The sequence below is a fragment of the Patella vulgata genome, chromosome 8 (assembly GCF_932274485.2).
Source record: "Patella vulgata chromosome 8, xgPatVulg1.2, whole genome shotgun sequence".
Taxonomy (NCBI): domain Eukaryota; kingdom Metazoa; phylum Mollusca; class Gastropoda; family Patellidae; genus Patella; species Patella vulgata.
In genome coordinates this window covers 47,721,156-47,740,978 of record NC_065886.2, presented here as the reverse complement: position 1 = coordinate 47,740,978, position 19,823 = coordinate 47,721,156, and the positions used below count along the sequence as shown (strand labels likewise).

Genomic DNA, 19,823 nt, shown 5'->3' with positions numbered 1-19,823 from the left:
ATTGGCCCAGTCAACGCGTGCAAATATTTGGTTTTGGCAATATTTTTGGGTACCTACATGCGATTCACTCTGACAAGTGGCAGAAAGAAAAAAATTAATTCTGATCGTATAGATTGCCGTTGAGTGTTAATCAAAACTACGCGGCTGATGATGTAAATTAATCGACAAGCGGGCGTGTGTCATTGAGTAATACTATTACTAATCAACTGTCACGGGTCAATGATAAAATCGTCGACAACTCATTATTTACAAGGAATAATTACTCCAAGTGGTGATTGTTTGGTATCTCATATCATCTTTAAAAAAAATAATCTATAGGCCTTAAATGGAAATAAACAAATGGCCAATAATGTTCTTTTCGAAAAGAATTTTATTGATAGCTGAATTCCGTTTACCGTCGCTTCTTCATACGGCATGAAAAGTAAGGAATGCATTTGGGATATGATTGTTTAAAATTCTCTTATCACAATGGGTCGAAAAATGAGAACGACCAACGAGCCGAAATGCGACAATTCTCGAGTCTGCCATTGAGTATCCTCTGAATAATGTTGATATTTACATCAAAGCCAAAAATGCACGAAAGTGAACGTAATCATTGACTATGAAATTGACATTTCTATAGGGACTCATATTTTGATAACGTCACGGTACCTGAAAATAATAATAGACCTATCGTACACGCAAAATCTTACTTTAATTCACGTGTTAAATGAACACGCGTACAGCTGTTGTGGCTTCTTTGATGATTATCCAATCAACAATCTGGCACTAAGGTGCTAATTAATTGATGAGATTAAGAATAAGTTAATCTCACTAAAGTTATATTATAAACAACAGACTACTAATTTATAGTTTGTTCTTCAGTATAACACTATCATGTGAATATTATACCGTATGTGTTGTGGATGTTTCGTTACGAAAGGAGTGCATTTATTACGATTTTCGTCGTCAGCACCCTTGAAATCCTAAATAAAAAACATATTAAACGACAAAATATAGCAAATAAATTGTGGAAATAGTCGGATCAAATTTTTACTAAGATTTTCGTCTTCAGCACCCCTGAAAACCCATGGAAATATATATTCAACGACAAAACAGCAGATAAATGGCCTGGTTGCTATGGGATTTGGGGGGTTGGATGGCTTAGTGGTTAGTACGTGCGCGCTGTATCATTTAGTCTGTCATTGATTCAACTGGCGTGCTTTCGAATCCCCGGTTGTACGTGACAAGGAGTAGGGTCGCCTGTCCAACCTCGTGGGTTTTCTTCGGGTTCTTCGGGTCCTCCGGTTTCCTCCCACTGCTAAAGACTCCTACGCCCAAGCGAATTATTGAGTTAAAATTAAACCACATGTTAGTCCCGAAATGACCTAGTTTGTGTCGAGTGGACGTTAAACCCCATTTCTCTCTCTCTCTCCCGCTATGGGATTTTGTTTTGGAACATACCAAATCTTTGACTTGCTTTTTCTCAAAACTTACTTTTGTGAGTTGGATAGCTTCTAATGGACACAGCTCAGTCAATTTTTGCCCAATTCAAACAAAAAATACATCAAATTGAAGGTAATGAGTTGGAGAATGTGAAAATAATAATAACTCAATTTTCAAAATTTCCTCATTGTGACTCAGTATGCTGTGGGGTGTCACATTTATTAACTGGGTTAGTTTGTGAAAATTCATAATATCCTGTAGAAATTGTATACTTTGTTTACTATCGAGACGAGTGCAGGAGAAATTGGCAAAAATGTGACTAATTAAGAAAACGTCACTATTAAGACTGTACTTGAATTAGGGGAAATGTTTTTAAACTGAACAGAAGAATTTATGCCAGTGCCCCTTAATGAGGGCTTATGTCGACTTTGCAACTCAAAGCAGCTAATTCCAGTCACTAGCAAGAGTGCTTATATCGATCATATCAGCAACTGAGGACAACTGAGGGCAACAGAATTTATTCATCACATGATCAACTAAATGACGAATATCTTAGAAGAACCCCAAAGACATAGGTATCAAATTTATAGAGTTTTGTCGGAGCATTATATCAAGTCATCGAAATTTGTTTTCCCTTCTATTTTATAGTTCGAAACATTTGTGATCACATAACAATCATAATTAAAATTTCTTCATAAAATTTCCCAGGGCCCTATTTTAGAAAGTGAGCATGTTTATAAAATACTAAATTATAACAGTAAACATTAATTAAAACTAAATCTTGCGTCGCTGAATTATTGACCTATTTACAAGTTCAACCGTCCCTCAATGACTTTATAATATTGAAATGTTTTGACCCAGGCATTTCATGTGTCATCTTTATGTATATAAAAGAAATAAATTTTTGTATAGAAAACCATCTAGTATCATTGTTTTTATACGCCCACATTTTTATGTGGACGTATATTGTCGTCGCCCTTGTCCGTCCACAATTGTTTGTGAACAGTCTACAGGTCACAATTTTTATCCGATTCAATGAAACTTGAAATATAGGTTTATCACTGTAGAGGTCACAATTTTTATCCGATTTGGTTTAAACTTGAAATGTATGCTTATAACCTAAAGATCTCGGTTCCTTTCGCTATTCATGCATATGGCCCCTGATTGTACGAAAAATCATGTTTTTAGCTTGTGGACCCTATAGAGGTCATAATTTTTATCCGATTTAAAAAACACTATTATTATATCACTGTTACACCCTAAGGACGACTGAGTTCGAATTTCGTGAAAATCGGCCCAAAACTGACAGACAAAATGGCCGCCGTTCATTCTCAAATAGCGTAAAAATATGGTATAACAAGGTTGTGGACCCTATAGAGGTCACAATTTTTATCCGATTTTGTTGAAACTTGAAATGTTAGTTTATAACCCAAAGATCTCGGTTCTTTTTGATATTCGCTCATATCAGACCGTAACTTCCTGAATTATGGCCCCTGATTGTACGAAAAATCACGTTTTTATCTTGTGGACCCTATAGAGGTCATAATTTTTATCCGATTTAAAAAAACGTATTATTATATCACCCTTAAACCCTAAGGACGGCTGAGTTCGAATTTTGTGAAAATCGGCCCAAAACTGACAGACAAAATGGCCGCCCTTCGTTCTCAAATAGCGTAAAAATATGGTATATCAAGGTTGTGGACCCTATAGAGGTCACAATTTTTATTCGATTTTGTTGAAACTTAAAATGTAAGTTTATAACCCAAAGTTCTTGGTTCCTTTTGATATTCGCGCATATCGGACTGTAACTTCCTGAATTATGGCCCCTGATTGTATGAAAAATCATGCTTTTAGCTTGTGGTCCCTCTAGAGGTCACAATTTTTATCCGATTTAAAAAAACGTTTTAATATATCACTGTTACACCCTAATGATGGTTGAGTATGAATTTCATGAAAATCGGACCAAAACTGCTGTAAAAATGGCTGCCCCTTATACGCAAATAGTGTAAAATATGGTATATCAAGGTTGTGGACCCTCTGGAGGTCACAATTTTCATCCGATTTTGATGAAACTTGAAATGCATGTTTATTTCCCAAAGATCTTGGTTCCTTTTCCAAAGATCTTGGTTCCTTTCTCAAAGATCTTAGTTCCTTTCGATATTCGAACATAACTTCCTGAATTATGGCACCTGATTGTACGAAAAATCGCGTTTTTAGCTTGTGGTCCCTCTAGAGGTCACAATGATTATCTGATTTAAAAAAAAGTTCGAACATATCACCGTTACACAGTATTATTGGTTGAGTTCTAATTTCATGAAAATTGGACCAAAACTGACAGACAATAGGTCGTAAAGCTTTATACACTATTTTAAAAACATGTAGCAAGAATTATTTTAACATTGAAACCAAAATCTCTGTATTTGATAGATACGCCAATCCACACATGTTATTAGAAAAGTTAGAATATTCAAATACTTTATTAAGTTAGCTTCAACTACAATTGTATTGTTAAAATCAAGTTTAAATGAATTAATCTATACTAATATTTGTGACTGGCGTTTTTCTGTCTGTTTGTCTGTCTGTTCGGGGTTGGCGGCTACACTAGGTCTGCCCCGAGTCTGAAATTTGGGGTTTAGGGGTAGCTCGGACCGGGGAGTAACATAGGCCAGGTGGCGTTAGTCTATCACTTCTGGTTTCGGGGTTATGACCCCCGAGCGAAGCCGGGCATTCTTCTAGTAAATAATAATTGTACCTGGATTTGAAATATGAAAAATGAATTATATAATATAATATAATACAATCTTGTATTTTTAACTGTCACACCATAATGATGATTGAGATAGAATTTTGTGAAAATTGGACCAAAACTGCTGGACAAAATGGCCGCCCCTCGTATGCAAATAGTGTAAAAATATGGTATATCAAGTTTGTGAAACTTTAATGAAACTTGAAATACATGTTATAACCCACAGATCTTGGTTCTTTTTGATATATGCACGTATTGTATCGTAACTACCTGAATTATGGCCCCTGATTGTACGAAAAATCACGTTTTTTGTTTGTGGTCTTTCTAGAAGTCACAATTATAATCTGATTATGCCCGTCGTCATTAACCTAGTCGGAGCAGAACAGTAGGACATTAAACCCCATTTCATTTCCTTTATATATGTCTTGTCTGTTTTGTTTTCTCGCACTTACTATATGAGCTGCGAGGTAAACTTAGCTGATGTGGACAAATATGTTTATATGACTTGAAAACTTTTTTTTTGTTTATTGTAGCAATCATGGGAAAAAAAAATAATGAAAAGTTTAAATAGCATGTGTACTGAATTAAATGTACCACTTGCAAGACAGGTTAGTATACTATCAAAATATGTAAATGTGCTTTTTATTATGCAACAGCTTTTATTGTGGACATATATTGTCGTTTCACCCTGTTTTTATTCATAAAATATTTGAACTAGATTCAGTTATTTGCATTGTTAACAAAGTTTTCTAGCGCATTATTTTTATACGCCCACATTTTCATGTGGACGTATTATGCCGTCGCCCCTGTCCGTCCGTCCGTCCGTCCACAATTGTTTGTGGACTCTCTACAGGTCACAATTCTTATCCGATTTTGACGAAACTTGAAATATAGGTTTATCCCCAAAAGATCTCGGCTGCTTTCGATATTGGCACGTATCGGACCGACACTTCATGGATTATGGCCCCTGATTGTACGAAAAATCACGTTTTTAGCTTGTGGACCCTATCGAGGTCACAATTTTTATCCGACTTATTTGAAACTTGAAATGTAAGTTTATAACCTAAAGATATCGGTTCCTTTCGATATTCGCGCATATCGGACCGTAACTTTCTGAATTATGGCCCCTGATTGTACGAAAAATTGCGTTTTTAGCTTGTGGACCCTATAGAGGTCATAATTTTTATCCGATTTAAAAAAACGTATTAGTATATCACCGCTACACCCTAAGGATGGCTGAGTTCGAATTTTGTGAAAATCGGCCCAAAATTGACAGACAAAATGGCCGCCGTTCGTTCTCAAATAGCGTAAAAATATGGTATATCAAGGTTGTGGACCCTATAGAGGTCACAATTTTTATCCGATTTTGTTGAAACTTGAAATGTAAGTTTATGAACTAAAGATCTCGGTTCCTTTCGATATTTGTGCATATCAGACCGTAACTTCCTGAATTATGGCCCCTGATTGTACGAAAAATCGCGTTTTTAGCTTGTGGACCCTATAGAGGTCATAATTTTTATCCGATTTAAAAAACCGTATTAATACATCACCGTTACACCGTAAGGAAGGTTGAGTTCGAATTTCGCGAAAATCGGCCCAAAATTGACAGACAAAATGGCCGCCGTTCGTTCTCAAATAGCGTAAAAATATGGTATATCAAGGTTGTGGAACCCAATAGAGGTCACAATTTTTATCCGATTTTGTTGAAACATGAAATGTTTGTTTATAACCCAAAGATCGCGGTTACTTTCGATATTTGCGTATATAAGACCGTAGCTTCCTGAATTATGGCCCCTGTTTGTACGAAAAATCGCATTTTTAGCTTGTGGACCTTATAGAGGTCATAATAATTTATCCGATTTAAAAAAACATATTATTATATCACTGTTACACCCTAAGGACGGCTGAGTTCGAATTTCGTGAAAATCGGCCCAAAACTGACAGACAAAATGGTCGCCCTTCGTTCTCAAATAGCGTAAAAATATGGTATATCAAGGTTGTGGACCCTATAGAAGTCACAATTTTTATCCGATTTTGTTGAAACTTGAAATGTAAGTTTATAACACAAAGATCTTTGTTCCTTTTGATATTTGCGCATATCGAATTGTAATTTCCTGAATTATGGCCCTTGATTGTAGGAAAAATCACTTTCTTCTTAGCTTGTTCTCTATCCATCTCTCGAAAATGTGGGCGTATCCTGCCTGGCAGCCGCTGGTTTTGCATATGATTTTATGTGTGTGGCCATATATCCTTAAGATCTCGAATTTGAACAAGAATTTATTAAAATCACATACACCTGTAACATGGAAAATCTCTTTAAAAAAATCACATTAAAGTGTGATGTTACAGGCGTCTGTGATTGCATTTTTATACATCCACATTTTAGTCTGAAACAGGTAACACAAACCAATTACAGACGGATTAATGGGATCAATTTGATGCATTTGATGTTCAGATAAGTTGATATGCAATAATTAATAGAATAGTGATGCAGGACGGAGGGCCCGACATGGACAGCTGTCTAGTCGTTCCGATGGGATGAATAACTGAGGTCCCGTGTACACATTCACTTGCACGTAAAAGATCCCTTGACAGTTGGAATTCATTATAAGAGTAGGCCGTAGTGCAACATCTTAGTAATTCACCACTGAGTGTTGTGCAGTGTTTCCAAGTGGCGTTGTAAGGGGTCTTTATGACATTACGTCGACAAATTTTCCTTTCTGATGGCTTGTTAGCCATTTCATTTGAATAGCAAAAGTGCAGACAATTGCTGCAATAGAAATGACGGCCACGATTTATGGTCGGTCTAGAGTATATTATCACCAAAAAAAGTCCCAGTCCGAAATCAATGCCAAAATGTGTCAAATTGGCCAAAATTCAAAATGGCCGCCGGTTTTGACTGGAAAATGTCAATTTGTATTCAATTATCAAAATATGATCGAGCTTGGTATCAAAATATATCCTTTCAGGGTAGCTGAATCTATTTCTATACACATATTGGTGAATAATTATATTGGGAAATTCGAATTTTACAAAATGCCCGCATTTGATATCAAAATATACTTTTTGGAGGCAGCTCATTCCATTTTCGACTCATTTTCTCATTTTGGTAATTAACTGGTTCCCGTGGGTCAAAAAATGTAGAAATCTCATTGGAGATTTTGGGATTAAGAGAGGTTGAGTCTGCCTCAGATCTAATACTATTGCGTTCATCAAGCATCAACTAAATTTCATTTAGACTCTCTGGCCGACCACTGCTCATTGCGGATGCAGCGTAGCACTAATGATGAAAGGGGCTTCTCTCAGCTCACTGTGTCCAATTTTGATCACCAACATCGACAGTGGAACCAAAATGACCAAACCTATTGAAGCACACAGCGATTTCATTTCACAAATTGATTCAAATAATGCGACACATATGGATCCCGATATGCAGTGAACTATTTGATAAGGAACTGACTATCGCCATTCCGAAAACAACGGAAAGATAACGGGTATTGGAGGCCGACAATAATGAGCCGATTAAGATCCCTAACCGAAGTTCAATAATGAGCGGAGATAACAATTTCAATGGCAGAAAATTTAGGACATAATAAAACTTGGTGTAAAGTCATGACTTAGTTCAATAATGAGCCATGGACATGCTAGGACCTCCGAATGAGGGTAGACAGACCAAAGTTAGGGCACTTTAGGAGAGGGGGCAGATCAGGAAAATTTGAGTTCTGTGGCACATGGTCAAATCGATTTGGTGTCTATGTGAGCCATGACATACCATACATTGACACTTGGTAATGGGATTATGATTAAGTCCTAAAGATATGAACGTGAACATAGTTAGCTGCAATCAAGAACTAAACGACCTGTAGGTAAAGAAAAACAAGTATCAACAGGGACTGGCATTCCTTACAAAGGGTACCTGCCAAGTTTCATTCGATTCTATTCCCTAATGAGGGGAGGGGTAGGGCTAGAATTGAAATGACTGACAACCCCAAGAACGAGAAGATGATCAAGTTACTGGTTACAGATTAGCGTTCATGGTCACGGTTAGCGTATTGACCTTGAGTGTGCTAACTGGAAAACATGTTCCTGTCGCCTGTGTTGCAATTTTCCTGTATTCATTCAGACAAATAAATAAAACTAAGACAAATTAATTGATTCTGAATATTATGGAAATATTATTCTGGCTGTGAAATCTATTCTGGAAGTCATCTGTGGAAATCATGAAAAACGGACATATTCTGTAGTTACAATGAGTGTGATTGGTTTTTAGTATCTCTGGATGTGGTTGGAACAAGGGAAAGGCAGCAGAAAAAGAGGCCACAATGTTTTCTTTAGAGTGGGCATTTCCTTGAGTATTTAAGGTAACTTTGTCGAAATTCGAGGGCACATTTCAAAATGGGGGGGATGGGCGGCATATAGCCACCCACGCTCACTACACTATACCCTGGTAGGAAATCTCATCGGATTCGAGCGTTATCAACAATTTCCAGTTTCTTTTGTTTTTGCATTTATGAGAGCCTGCCTCTGCAATGAGATTTTTTGCTTAGGTTACACAGAGTGATGAACAATTTCAATGCTAGATGCTTTATATATATGTTAGGTGTGCAAGTAATTAATGAGTGTCATCTATTTAGGGACACCAGATGACACTAGATTAATGTCCAGTCGTCAAATGTCCGGTCTTGGCATGTCCAAAAAATAGGCTTGTAGCAGCGGTCACTGGTTATATCTGTTGTAATGGGCCGTCTGTTAGTCTTTCTTACAGACCATGTAAAAGACCACGGTGTGCAAAAATTAATTTTGGTACCTCGGACCGTCTAGACCTTGATATAGGCTCTTCCACTTCAATAGCATTACAACATTGTGCAATAGTGAAAGTTGCGACATTCCACATTGTATTTTTCGGGGGGGGTTGGATGGCTGAATGGTTAGCGTGAGCGCGCTGTATCATAAAGTCTGTCATTGAGTCGACTGGCGTGGTTTCAAATCCCCGGTTGTACGTGACAAGGAGTAGGGTCACCTGTCCAACCTCATGGGTTTTCTCCGGGTCCTCCGGTTTCCTCCCACTGCTAAAGACCCCTATGCACAAGCGAATGATTTAAATAAAGTAAACCATATGTTGGTACCGAAATGACCTAGTTTGTGTCTAGTGGACGTTAAAGCCCATTCCTCTCTCTCTCACATTGTATTTTTCACCGAGCTTGAAATCACGACCATAATTTTTCAGCTTAGCCGCCGTATTGACGCTCCCAATACCCATTATTTCCAAAATAATGTTGGGCAGATCATTATCAAATGGTTCACTGCATATGTGACAAACCGGCGATACTGTATCCATCGTGTCTCAACATTTGATTTTTGTGAATTAAATTAGCAACGTGCTTCAAAAGGCATGATTAGCTTCTGCAGTGACCTGGGAGTGTCCCCAGTCGACATACCCATACTCAATGAATGTCATTGTATTAGCTTTAAGGTAGGAATATTATTAACCTCCATTCCCTAATCTGTAATCTAAATCCCTAATTGGAATCACTTAATCACTAAAATATGTACAAAAATGGGTTCAGCTACCTCGAAAAGGTATATTTTGACAGCAAACCCGATCCTTATGTAAAATTCAATCTTGAATAACTCCCAATATTTATCACAAAAGTATGTATGGAAATGGATTCAGTTACCCCGAAAACATATATTTTGATACCAAACTTAATCATATTATGATAATTGGGTGGAAATTGGAATTCACCAGACAAAAACGGTGGCCATTTTGAATTTTGGCCAATTTGACTGATTTTGACACGGATTTCAGACTTTGACTTTTTTGGGTGATGATCGTCGTTTCTATTGCAGCAATCGCCCGCATTTATGCTATCCATCCATCTACAACCTCGAACGAAATGGCTAACAAACCATCAAAAATGTACAATTTTTGTCATGACGTCATAACGACCCCTTATGACGCCATGACATCACATTGAAACACTGCACAACACTCAGAGTGATGAATTACTAAGATATTGGTTTTATAATAGCATTGTTTTACACCTAAGACTTATACAAAAACAGCATTTATAGAATATGAGCAGAAAAAAGGGATTTTGGTCAAATGGCGGCCATTTTGTTTGACGTCATATTTAGACCCTTGGCCGTAGCTCAATTTCAGACAACTTTTGATATGTTGTTGTCTAGACCATATACTACAGGAAACAACCATAAAACGTTTTCTTGCAATTTTTTTGAGGTTGGCTCATTTTTTTCATTACTTTGACCCTACTAAAAGCGAGCATGACATCTCTTGATGCTTATTTTGCTACAGTACTATTGAGATTCAGTTGCATTAAAAGGATACTTTATTGTAAAACCAATTTTCAAATGTGAAATTTTTTTCTTAGTTTAGTTTTTATTTTTATGAACTTTCTTTCCCTTTAAAACGAATAATTAGCGTTAAGAATACATGATTACGTGCACATTATGTATAAATATCGAGATTTCAAATAGATCTAAGCAGAACTTGGTAAAAAAAGTTCAAAAACTGATATGATAGCATCTTTTTATGCTTCCTTTTTCTGTCCCCTTTATTTCAATTGCATAGTAACCCACAATTGTTTGTCTGATTAAAATAAAACATAAAACATATGATGAAGATTAAACAAACTTTCCTTTCCACAAATATCCCCCCCCCCCCCATTGCTAGGATGACCCACCATAAATAAATATCTCCAAATATCTCAACAATTACACCACAATATTTATATATATACCAAAGCTTAAATCAGTTTAGCACATTTATAGTCACTAAATACACGGTCATGTTGTACTTAATAAGCTATGCCCATTTAACCATCCATAAATAATAAACTGAAAGATGGTTATGAGTGTCGGCCATAACATCTGGGCACTTTTGAGCAAAAATAGGTTACGTGCACTTGTTTTGAAATTAATCTCGCTTAACCAGTCTACCGACCATTCTACGTCTGATTGACAGGCTGGGATAATCTAGACTACTTTTTTTACGAAACATAACAGAAAGCTGGAACAAGAAATTGAATTTAGAAACATGCATGTTAGGCAACTCAACAATTGTTTTAAGAACCTTGTAAAACTAAAATGAAACTACTGCTAGTATCATGTTCTTGCCTAACGCAAGTGTTTCAGAGATATTATTTGTACTAAACCAAAAGATGCCGCTCCTAATGGTACAGTTAATGATAAAGCAATTTAAAAAATAAAACGAACGTAATTTCTAAAGCTGCTGTAATAACCAAAAAGCTAAATATTACTGCTATTCAGAATCGTCAACCATAGATTTTTTACGGCTGTAATAGTTGATAGATGTGTAGAAAATTGCTGCACGTGCAACGGCTATTTATAGTCTCATAGACTCTAGCGCTGAATATTATCATACTGTGTAGTTAGTGAGAAATCACTTCGAGACAAGCCACTGAAGCGTGCACATTCGCCGTGTCAAGTCCATCTTTCTGTAGGGAAAATTTTCACTGCACGGGTCATTCTACCATTGCTGAAAACCTTATGCACACGATAAATGCTATGTTTTTTTAACAGATTTTTTTCAAATTTGGTTTGAAGCATTTGTGTTGAGGACAGACCCTATCGACAATCAGCATTTTGTATGGCCCTTTCTCTGGAGTTAAGCCTCTTTAATAGAAGATTTTGTGAATGCGATAGGGTCTGATCGTCGGAATGTCTTGACAGAGTTTGAAGATGAGCATATTCGGCTTAGGCTAAGCAGAGATAAGGAATTTGATTGGATGATGCTTTGGGATACAATAATCTTGGTTCTGATTAAATGAGAGTGGGGAAACTTGGTGTATAGTTTCATAAAATCAATACGCTCTAACGCCAAAAGTTATCATCCAATTGTTTTAAAATTGATATATGTTATTTACATTAGTGAGATGAAGAAGCCTATTTAATTTCAATAATTTCCGTGTATAACATCTAGAGTTATGGCCCCTGTTTCACTTTGTTGAACCTTGTGAACGCTCTAACGCCAAAAGTTATCATCCAATTGTTTTAAAATCGATATGTGTTGTTTACATTAGTGAGATGAAGAAGCCTATTTAATTTCAATAATTTCCGTTTATAACGTCTAGAGTTATGGCCCCTGTTTCGCTTTGTTGAACCTTGTGAACGCTGTAATGCCAAAAGTTAACATCCGATCTTTGTGAAATTTATATGAAATATTTAAATTAGGGAAATGAAGAGGCCTATTGAATTTCAGCAATTTCCGTTTATTACTTCTAGAGTTATGGCCCTTGTTTCACTTTGTTTAACCTTGTGAACGCTTTAACCCCAAAAGTTATCATCCTATCTTTCTGAAATTTATATGCATTATTTAAATTAGTGAAACGAAGAAGCCTATTTAATTTCAATAATTTCCTTTTATAACGTCTAGAGTTATGGCCCTTGTTTCACTTTGTTGAACCTTGTGAATGCTCTAATGCCAAAAGTTAACATCCGATCTTTGTGAAATTTATATGCAATATTTAGATAAGTGAGACGAAGAAGCTTATTTGTTGAACCTTGTGAATGCTCTAATGCCAAAATTTAACATCCGATCTTTGTGAAATTTATATGCAATATTTAAATAAGGGAAACGAAGAAGCCTATTGAATTTCAGCAATTTCCGTTTATTACTTCTAGAGTTATGGCCCTTGTTTCACTTTGTTTAACCTTGTGAACGCTCTAACCCCAAAAGTTATCCTTTCTTTCTGAAATTTATATGCATTATTTAAATTAGTGAATCGAAGAAGCCTATTGAATTTCAGCAATTTCTGTTTATTACTTCTAGAGTTATGGCCCTTATTTCACTTGAATTTCAGCAATTTCCGTGTATTACTTCTAGAGTTATGGCCCTTGTTTCACTTCGTTTTACCTTGTGAACGCTCTAACCCCTAAAGTTATCATCCTATCTTTCTGAAATTTATATGCATTATTTAAATTAGTGAAACGAAGAAGCCTATTTAATTTCAATAATTTCCGTTTATAACGTCTAGAGTTATGGCCCTTGTTTCACTTTGTTGAACCTTGTGAAATTTATATGCATTATTTAGATAAGTGAGACGAAGAAGCTTATTGAATTTCAGCAATTTCTGTTTATAACGTCTAGAGTTATGGCCCTTGTTTCACTTTATTGAACTTTGTGAATGCTCTAACATCAAAAGTTATCTGCCGATCTGTATGAAATTTACATGTGTCATTTAAATTAGTAAAGAGAAGAATCCAATTGAATTTCAGCAATTTCCCTTGATTACTTCTAGAGTTATTGCCCTTGTTTCACTTTGTTGAACCTTGTTAATGCTCAATTGATGAAAGTTATCATCCGATATGTATGAAATTTATATGCATCATTTAAATTTCTGAAACGAAAAAGCCTGTGAAATTTCAACAATTTCTGTAGATTACTTCCAGAGTTGAGACCCTTGTTTCAATTTGTAGAACCTTGTGAACCCTCAAACGGCAAAAATTATAATCTGATCTGTATGGAACTATCTTGTTCAACCTTGTTAATCCTCGATTGATGAAAGTTATCATCCGATATGTATGAAATTTATATGCATCATTTAATATGTGAAACGAAAAAGCCTATCAAATTTCAACAATTTCTGTAGATTACTTCCAGAGTTGAGACCCTTGTTTCAATTTGTAGAACCTTGTGAACCCTCAAACAGCAAAAGTTATAATAAGATCTGTATGGAACTGTCTTGTAAAGGCCCCCAATTACCTACAAAGGAATAAATATGCGACAACCCTTGTCGACCGCTCGGACGATTTAGCCGCTGTGGGCGTATCTTTCGTTGCCTGGCAACCTATCTTATAACATGTGTAAAATGCTGATGTGGAAATCTGTTTATCATTTTCATTGTTACGGGAAGTGACGTCAGTTCAAGAGTAACGTGGCACCGGTGAAACCCATCATCACTGCATTGAAGTTCTAGTTACAATTTTTATTTTATTTATTATTGTTATGTTAACACATTTCTTCATCATTTTACGCATGCTTGATGTTGTTAAAAGGGCAAAATGTAAGAAAGGCCCTGACGTTTTTTCTACCTTTTTGAAATACGATTATTATTATTATTATTATTATTATTATATTCTTCAAAATATAGAGACATTGGTCTGGTTTAAAGAGTCAACTGATGTTGACATTACTATAAGATCACCATGAAATCCTCTTAATTCATGGACTTCTCCATCTTTGGCATGCTATTATTATTGAGCTTCAAATGACTAAGCCTTTTTTACTTCCAGAGAACAGAAAAAGAGCAAAAAGAATTTAATCATATGTGGACTGCATTGGGTGCAGATGGTCCAGGTATTCACACTAAGACTAAACAACAATAAATTTAACTGGCAAAGAAAATATTAGTATTTGAATAATACAACAAGATTTTATAGAAGTATTGTTTTTTATACACACTCCTTGCAAAATATCAACCCTGTCCGATGTCCATGGATCAACAATTCCTAGTCTAAACTTATTATTGGGCCTTTCTAGCCCATTGGACCATACTTTTTCGACTTGAATCCATAATGGATTTTAACAATATTTCTTAGGTAAATATGTTGCCAGGGTGGTATTTATTCACAGGAAGTTAGTACCCTACTATAAAGGATGTACAGGGGTGTCTGTAAGGAGTAAATTTGTTTTGCATTATTCCTTATCGAATGTGTTACAATATCGTTTGTATATGTTATTGTTTGCGTAAATAATGGCTATTTGCTAAAATGAAAATGAAAATAGTTTCAGCAGCCACTCAAAGGAATTTCCATGATTCACCGCTTAGCGGTAGTGACCTCTAAATAAAATCTCAGTATTAGTTGGTGCTGCTAGACAAGATGGCAACTCCTCGTATGCAAGTAGTGTAAAAGTATGTAATACCAAGGTTGTGGACCCTCTAGAGGTCACAGTTTTTATACGCCGACATTGAAATGTGGTCGTATATTGTCGTCGCCCCCGTCCGGCGGTCCGGCGTCCACAATTGCTTGTGGACGCTCTAGAGGCTAAAGTTAATATCCGATTGACTTTAAATATATACTATTCAAAAAAAGTAGGGGATATTTGATTTTGGGGGCATAATACTAAAATATGCAAATGACTACGAAAAAAGTCACTATAGAACCTAACAGAAGAAACATTTCCAGTTACATGTGACGCCCAAACGCACCAATAGCTACCGCATGGAATGCATGTGATGCTTGGGATCATCATGGGGGTCCAACCCAAGATTTGCACGACTCTGACTTTGAATGTTACAGTCATTGTGGCATTGAATTCCAGGGTGGAAACATCAGTTTAATTGTTTTAGTGACCAGAAAACAAATTTTGATATGCGTCGGCTTACCCAAAATGAAAGGTAACGTGCCCTTGGCATGCTACAGATCGGCACAACACAGGCGGTTGTGGCGCGGACGGTGAATGTTTCTCAGTCTGTCATAAGCAGGCTATGGTCCAGATACCGTGATACACAATCTGTACAGGACAGTCCACGCTCAGGTCGACCAAGGGCGACAACTCAAGCCCAGGATCGATTTATCCGTACCTTGGCCTTGAGAAATCGTGTCATCACAGCAAATCAGATCAGCGCTCGTCTTCAAACAGACACTGGTGTGAGAGTGAGTGGCCAGACGATTCGGAATCAACTGCATAGGGGTCACCTTCGCGCCCGACGTCCTCGCGTGATCCCTTGTTTGAGAGATCATCACATTCAGGCAAGACGTCGTTGGTGTAGGGATCGTCAACACTGGGATAATCGACGCTGGAGCAATGTGATGTTTTCAGATGAGTCAAGGTTCACTGTTGATTTTTTGGACAGACGTAGGAGGGTGTGGCGTCGTCGAAACGAGCGCTTCCAAGACGTTAACGTCATCAGACATGATCGATTTGGGGGTGCTTCTGTTATGGTGTGGGGAGGCATCACTGTTGCTGGAAGAACAGCTTTACATGTTGTTGCAGGGCGTGTTACAGGCCAGTACTATCGGGACAACATCTTGGCAGTCCATGTTGTGCCGTTCGCACGACGTCATGGCCGCCGTTTCATCTTCCAGGATGACAACGCAAGATGTCACAGGGCCAGGATCGTTACAGGTTACCTCCAACAACAGAACATCACCACATTACCTTGGCCAGCACTGAGTCCCGACCTCTCCCCCATCGAGCATGTCTGGGACATGCTTGGACAGAGGTTACGTCAACGTCAACAACGTCCTGCCAATGTCCAAGAACTTGCTGCGGCATTGCAACAGGAATGGGACAATCTGGACCAAAATGACCTTAGACGTCTCATTAGGAGTATGCCACGTCGGATCAATGCTTGTTTGGCAAACAGAGGAAGATTTACCCGTTACTGACTTGGTTGTGATGCTGTGGTAACTTTGCTGTTTGACCCCGGGTATCATTTTACCCTTATAATGGTCAGTCTGTGCCTTACTTAGTCTAACGATCATTTGGAATAAATCGATGAATGTGAACTTCATTTCATTTTGTCATTTGTTTCTTCGTCAGTTTCATTAGGTGACTTTAATAACACTTAAAAATCAAATATCCCCTACTTTTTTTGAATAGTATATATACAGTGTTTAAGGCCATGAAACGAAGAAGCCTATTGATTTTCAGCGATTTCCAAAAATTACTGCCAGAGTTATGGCCCTTGATCACTTCAAAAAATCTTGTAGACGCTCTAGAGGCTAAAGTTAATATCCGATTGACTTTAAATTTATACACAGTGTTTAAGGTCATGAGACGAAGAAGCCTATTGATTTTCAGCGATTTCCAATAATTACTGCCAGAGTTATGGCCTTTGATCACTTTAATAAATCTTGTAGAGGCTCTACAGGCCAAAGTTAATATCCGATTGACTTGAAATTTATACACAGTGTTTAAGGTCATGAGACGAAGAAGCTTAATGATTTTCAGCGATTTCCGATAATAACTGCCAGAGTTATGGCCCTTGATCACTTAAATAAACTTGTGGACGCTCTACAGGTCAAAGTTAATATCCGATTGACTTTAAATTTATACACAGTGTTTAAGGTCATGAGACAAAGAAGTCTATTCATTTTCAGCGATTTTCGATAATTACTGCCAGAGTTATGGCCCTTGATCACTTCAAAAAAATCTTGTGGACGCTCTAAAGGCCAAAGTTAATATCTGATTGACTTTAAATTTATACACAGTGTTGAAGGTCATGAGACGAAGAAGCTTATTGATTTTCATCGATTTCAGATAATTACTGCCAGAGTTATGGCCCTTGATCACTTTGAAAAATCTTGTGGTCGCTCTAGAGGCTAAAGTCAATATCCGATTGACTTTAAATTTATACACAGTGTTTAAGGTCATGAGACGAAGAAGTCTATTCATTTTCAGTGATTTTTTATAATTACTGGCAGAGTTATGGCCCTTGATCACTTCAAAAAAATCTTGTGGATGCTCTAGAGGCCAAAGTTTATATCTGATTGACTTCAAATTTATACACAGTGCTTAAGGTCATGAGACGAAGTAGCCTATTGATTTTCAGCAATTTACGATAAGTACTGCCAGAGTTATGGCCCTTGATCACTTTGAAAAATCTTTTGGACACTCTAAAGGCTAAAGTTAATATCCGATTGACTTTAAATTTATACACATTGTTTAGGGTCATGAGATGAAGTCTATTCATTTTCAGTGATTTTCGATATTTACTGCCAGAGTTATGGCCCTTGATCACTTTGAAAAATCTTGTGGACGCTCTAGAGGCCAAAGTCAATATCCGGTTGACTTTAAATTTATACACAGTGTTTAAGGTCATGAGACAAAGAAGTCTATTCATTTTCAGTGATTTTCGATAATTACTGTCACAGTTATGGCCCTTGATCACTTTGAAAAATCTTGTGACGCTCTAGAGGCTAAAGTTATCATCCGATTGACTTCAGATTGATACACAGAGTTTAAGAGCTTGAGACGAACAAGTATATTGATTTTCAATGAATTTTTATGACTTGAACAGCTAAATCCATGATATTAAAAACCAAACAAATTCTAATGGTTTTCTGATAATTACTTCATGAGTGTATTATAAATGTTTCATTACCGAAAGAAGTAAAAATATGCGACAACACTTGTTGACTGCCTGGACGATTTAGCTGCTGTGGGTGTATGTTTCGTTGCCTGGCAACCTATCTTTATCAGATTTTGATGAAACTTAAAGTATATGTTTATGTCAAACAGATCTTGGTTCCTGTCAATATTATGACCCCTGATTGTACAAAAAAATCGCATTTTTTATTAGATTAGAGTTAAACAATTTTTATCTGATTTAAAAAAACTGTTGAATAAATCAATGTTACACCATAAAGAAAGTTCAAATTACGTGAAAATTAGAGTTAAACAATTTTTATCTGATTTAAAAAAACTGTTGAATAAATCAATGTTAGACCATAAAGAAAGTTGAGTTCAAATTGCGTGAAAATTGGACTGAAACTGCCTGACAAAATGGCCGCTCCCTGTACAAAAATAGTGTAAAAGTATGTAACAAAGGTTGAGGTCACAATTTTTATCTGATTATGAAGAAACTTTAAATACATGTTTATATCGCAAAGATCTTGGTTCCTTTCGATATTAGCCGAATGGAATTGTAACTATACTGAGCGCCATGGAAAATGCATCACTTAGTTTTTCGTATAACAAAATGATCCTGTAAACATATCTTCTTTATTTTGCTTCTTATTGTGAACAAATTCAAATGGGAACACATCAATAACAACACATTTGTACACTTATGGATGTTTAATCTGTAATCAACGGTACAAAGTCAGAGGGGTCAAAACCAAAAGTACGACACAGATGTCAGTAGCGCGCGTGTCCTCCACTGGCTCTTACGCACGCTCTGCTGCGACGTCGCTTGGAATTTACCAATGTTTGAAAGAAGGCCTGGGGAAAATTGTTCCATTCATGGACAAGAGCAGCTTCTAAAGCAGCAATGGTGTGCATCTGTGGTCTCCGATACAGACGGCGTCAAATCTCATCCCAGACATGTTCTATCGGTTCCATGTCCGGAGAGCTGGCTGGCCAGTCCAAGACATTGATGTTGTTAGCAGCCAGGTAGTCCATACTAAAACGGGCGGTATGCGGACGTGCATTATCCTGTTGGAAGTGCTGAAGTTGTGGGTGCGCTCGAAACATCGGAACAACAATTGGTTGCAAGACATCATCACGGTAGGCTACAGCATTAACGCGACCCCTGCAAATGTGTAGGGCGGTCCGGTGATGAAATGTGAAGCCTCCCCACACCATTACACTTCCCCCACCCCATCGTTTTGTTTCGAAGACGCAGCAGTCTGCAAGACGTTTCCCAAGACGTCTCCACACACACGTTGACGGCCATCAGCGTGATAAAGATGAAAGCGACTCTCATCACTGAAGAGCACACTTTGCCAGTCTACTCTTCTCCATGTCTGGTTTCCTTGAGCCCATATCAAATGCCGCTGACGGTGATGATCCCGGAGGATAGCTCCAACATAAGGTCGTCGTGCACAGAGTCCTACTTCTCTTAGACGGCGTCTTACGGTGTTGGCACTTACTGGTCCTTGTCTTCTGATGACTGCTGCACCTGTTCGAGTCGCTGGGCGGAATCTGTCACGCAGATGAGTG

General features: G+C 37.3%; 1 protein-coding gene across 7 annotated transcripts in view; it reads left to right on the top strand.

Moving 5' to 3' along the window:
- The window catches only part of LOC126829637 (TBC1 domain family member 19), a 140,286-nt gene that overhangs the window by 31,686 nt on the left and 88,777 nt on the right, over positions 1 to 19,823 (top strand). For all 7 annotated transcript variants that reach the window (XM_050559628.1, XM_050559629.1, XM_050559627.2 and 4 more), the window contains exons 5-6: positions 4,705 to 4,779; positions 14,447 to 14,510. In XM_050559628.1, the coding sequence (XP_050415585.1) occupies positions 4,705 to 4,779; positions 14,447 to 14,510 (139 nt within the window). The remainder of the gene's footprint in view (positions 1 to 4,704; positions 4,780 to 14,446; positions 14,511 to 19,823) is intronic.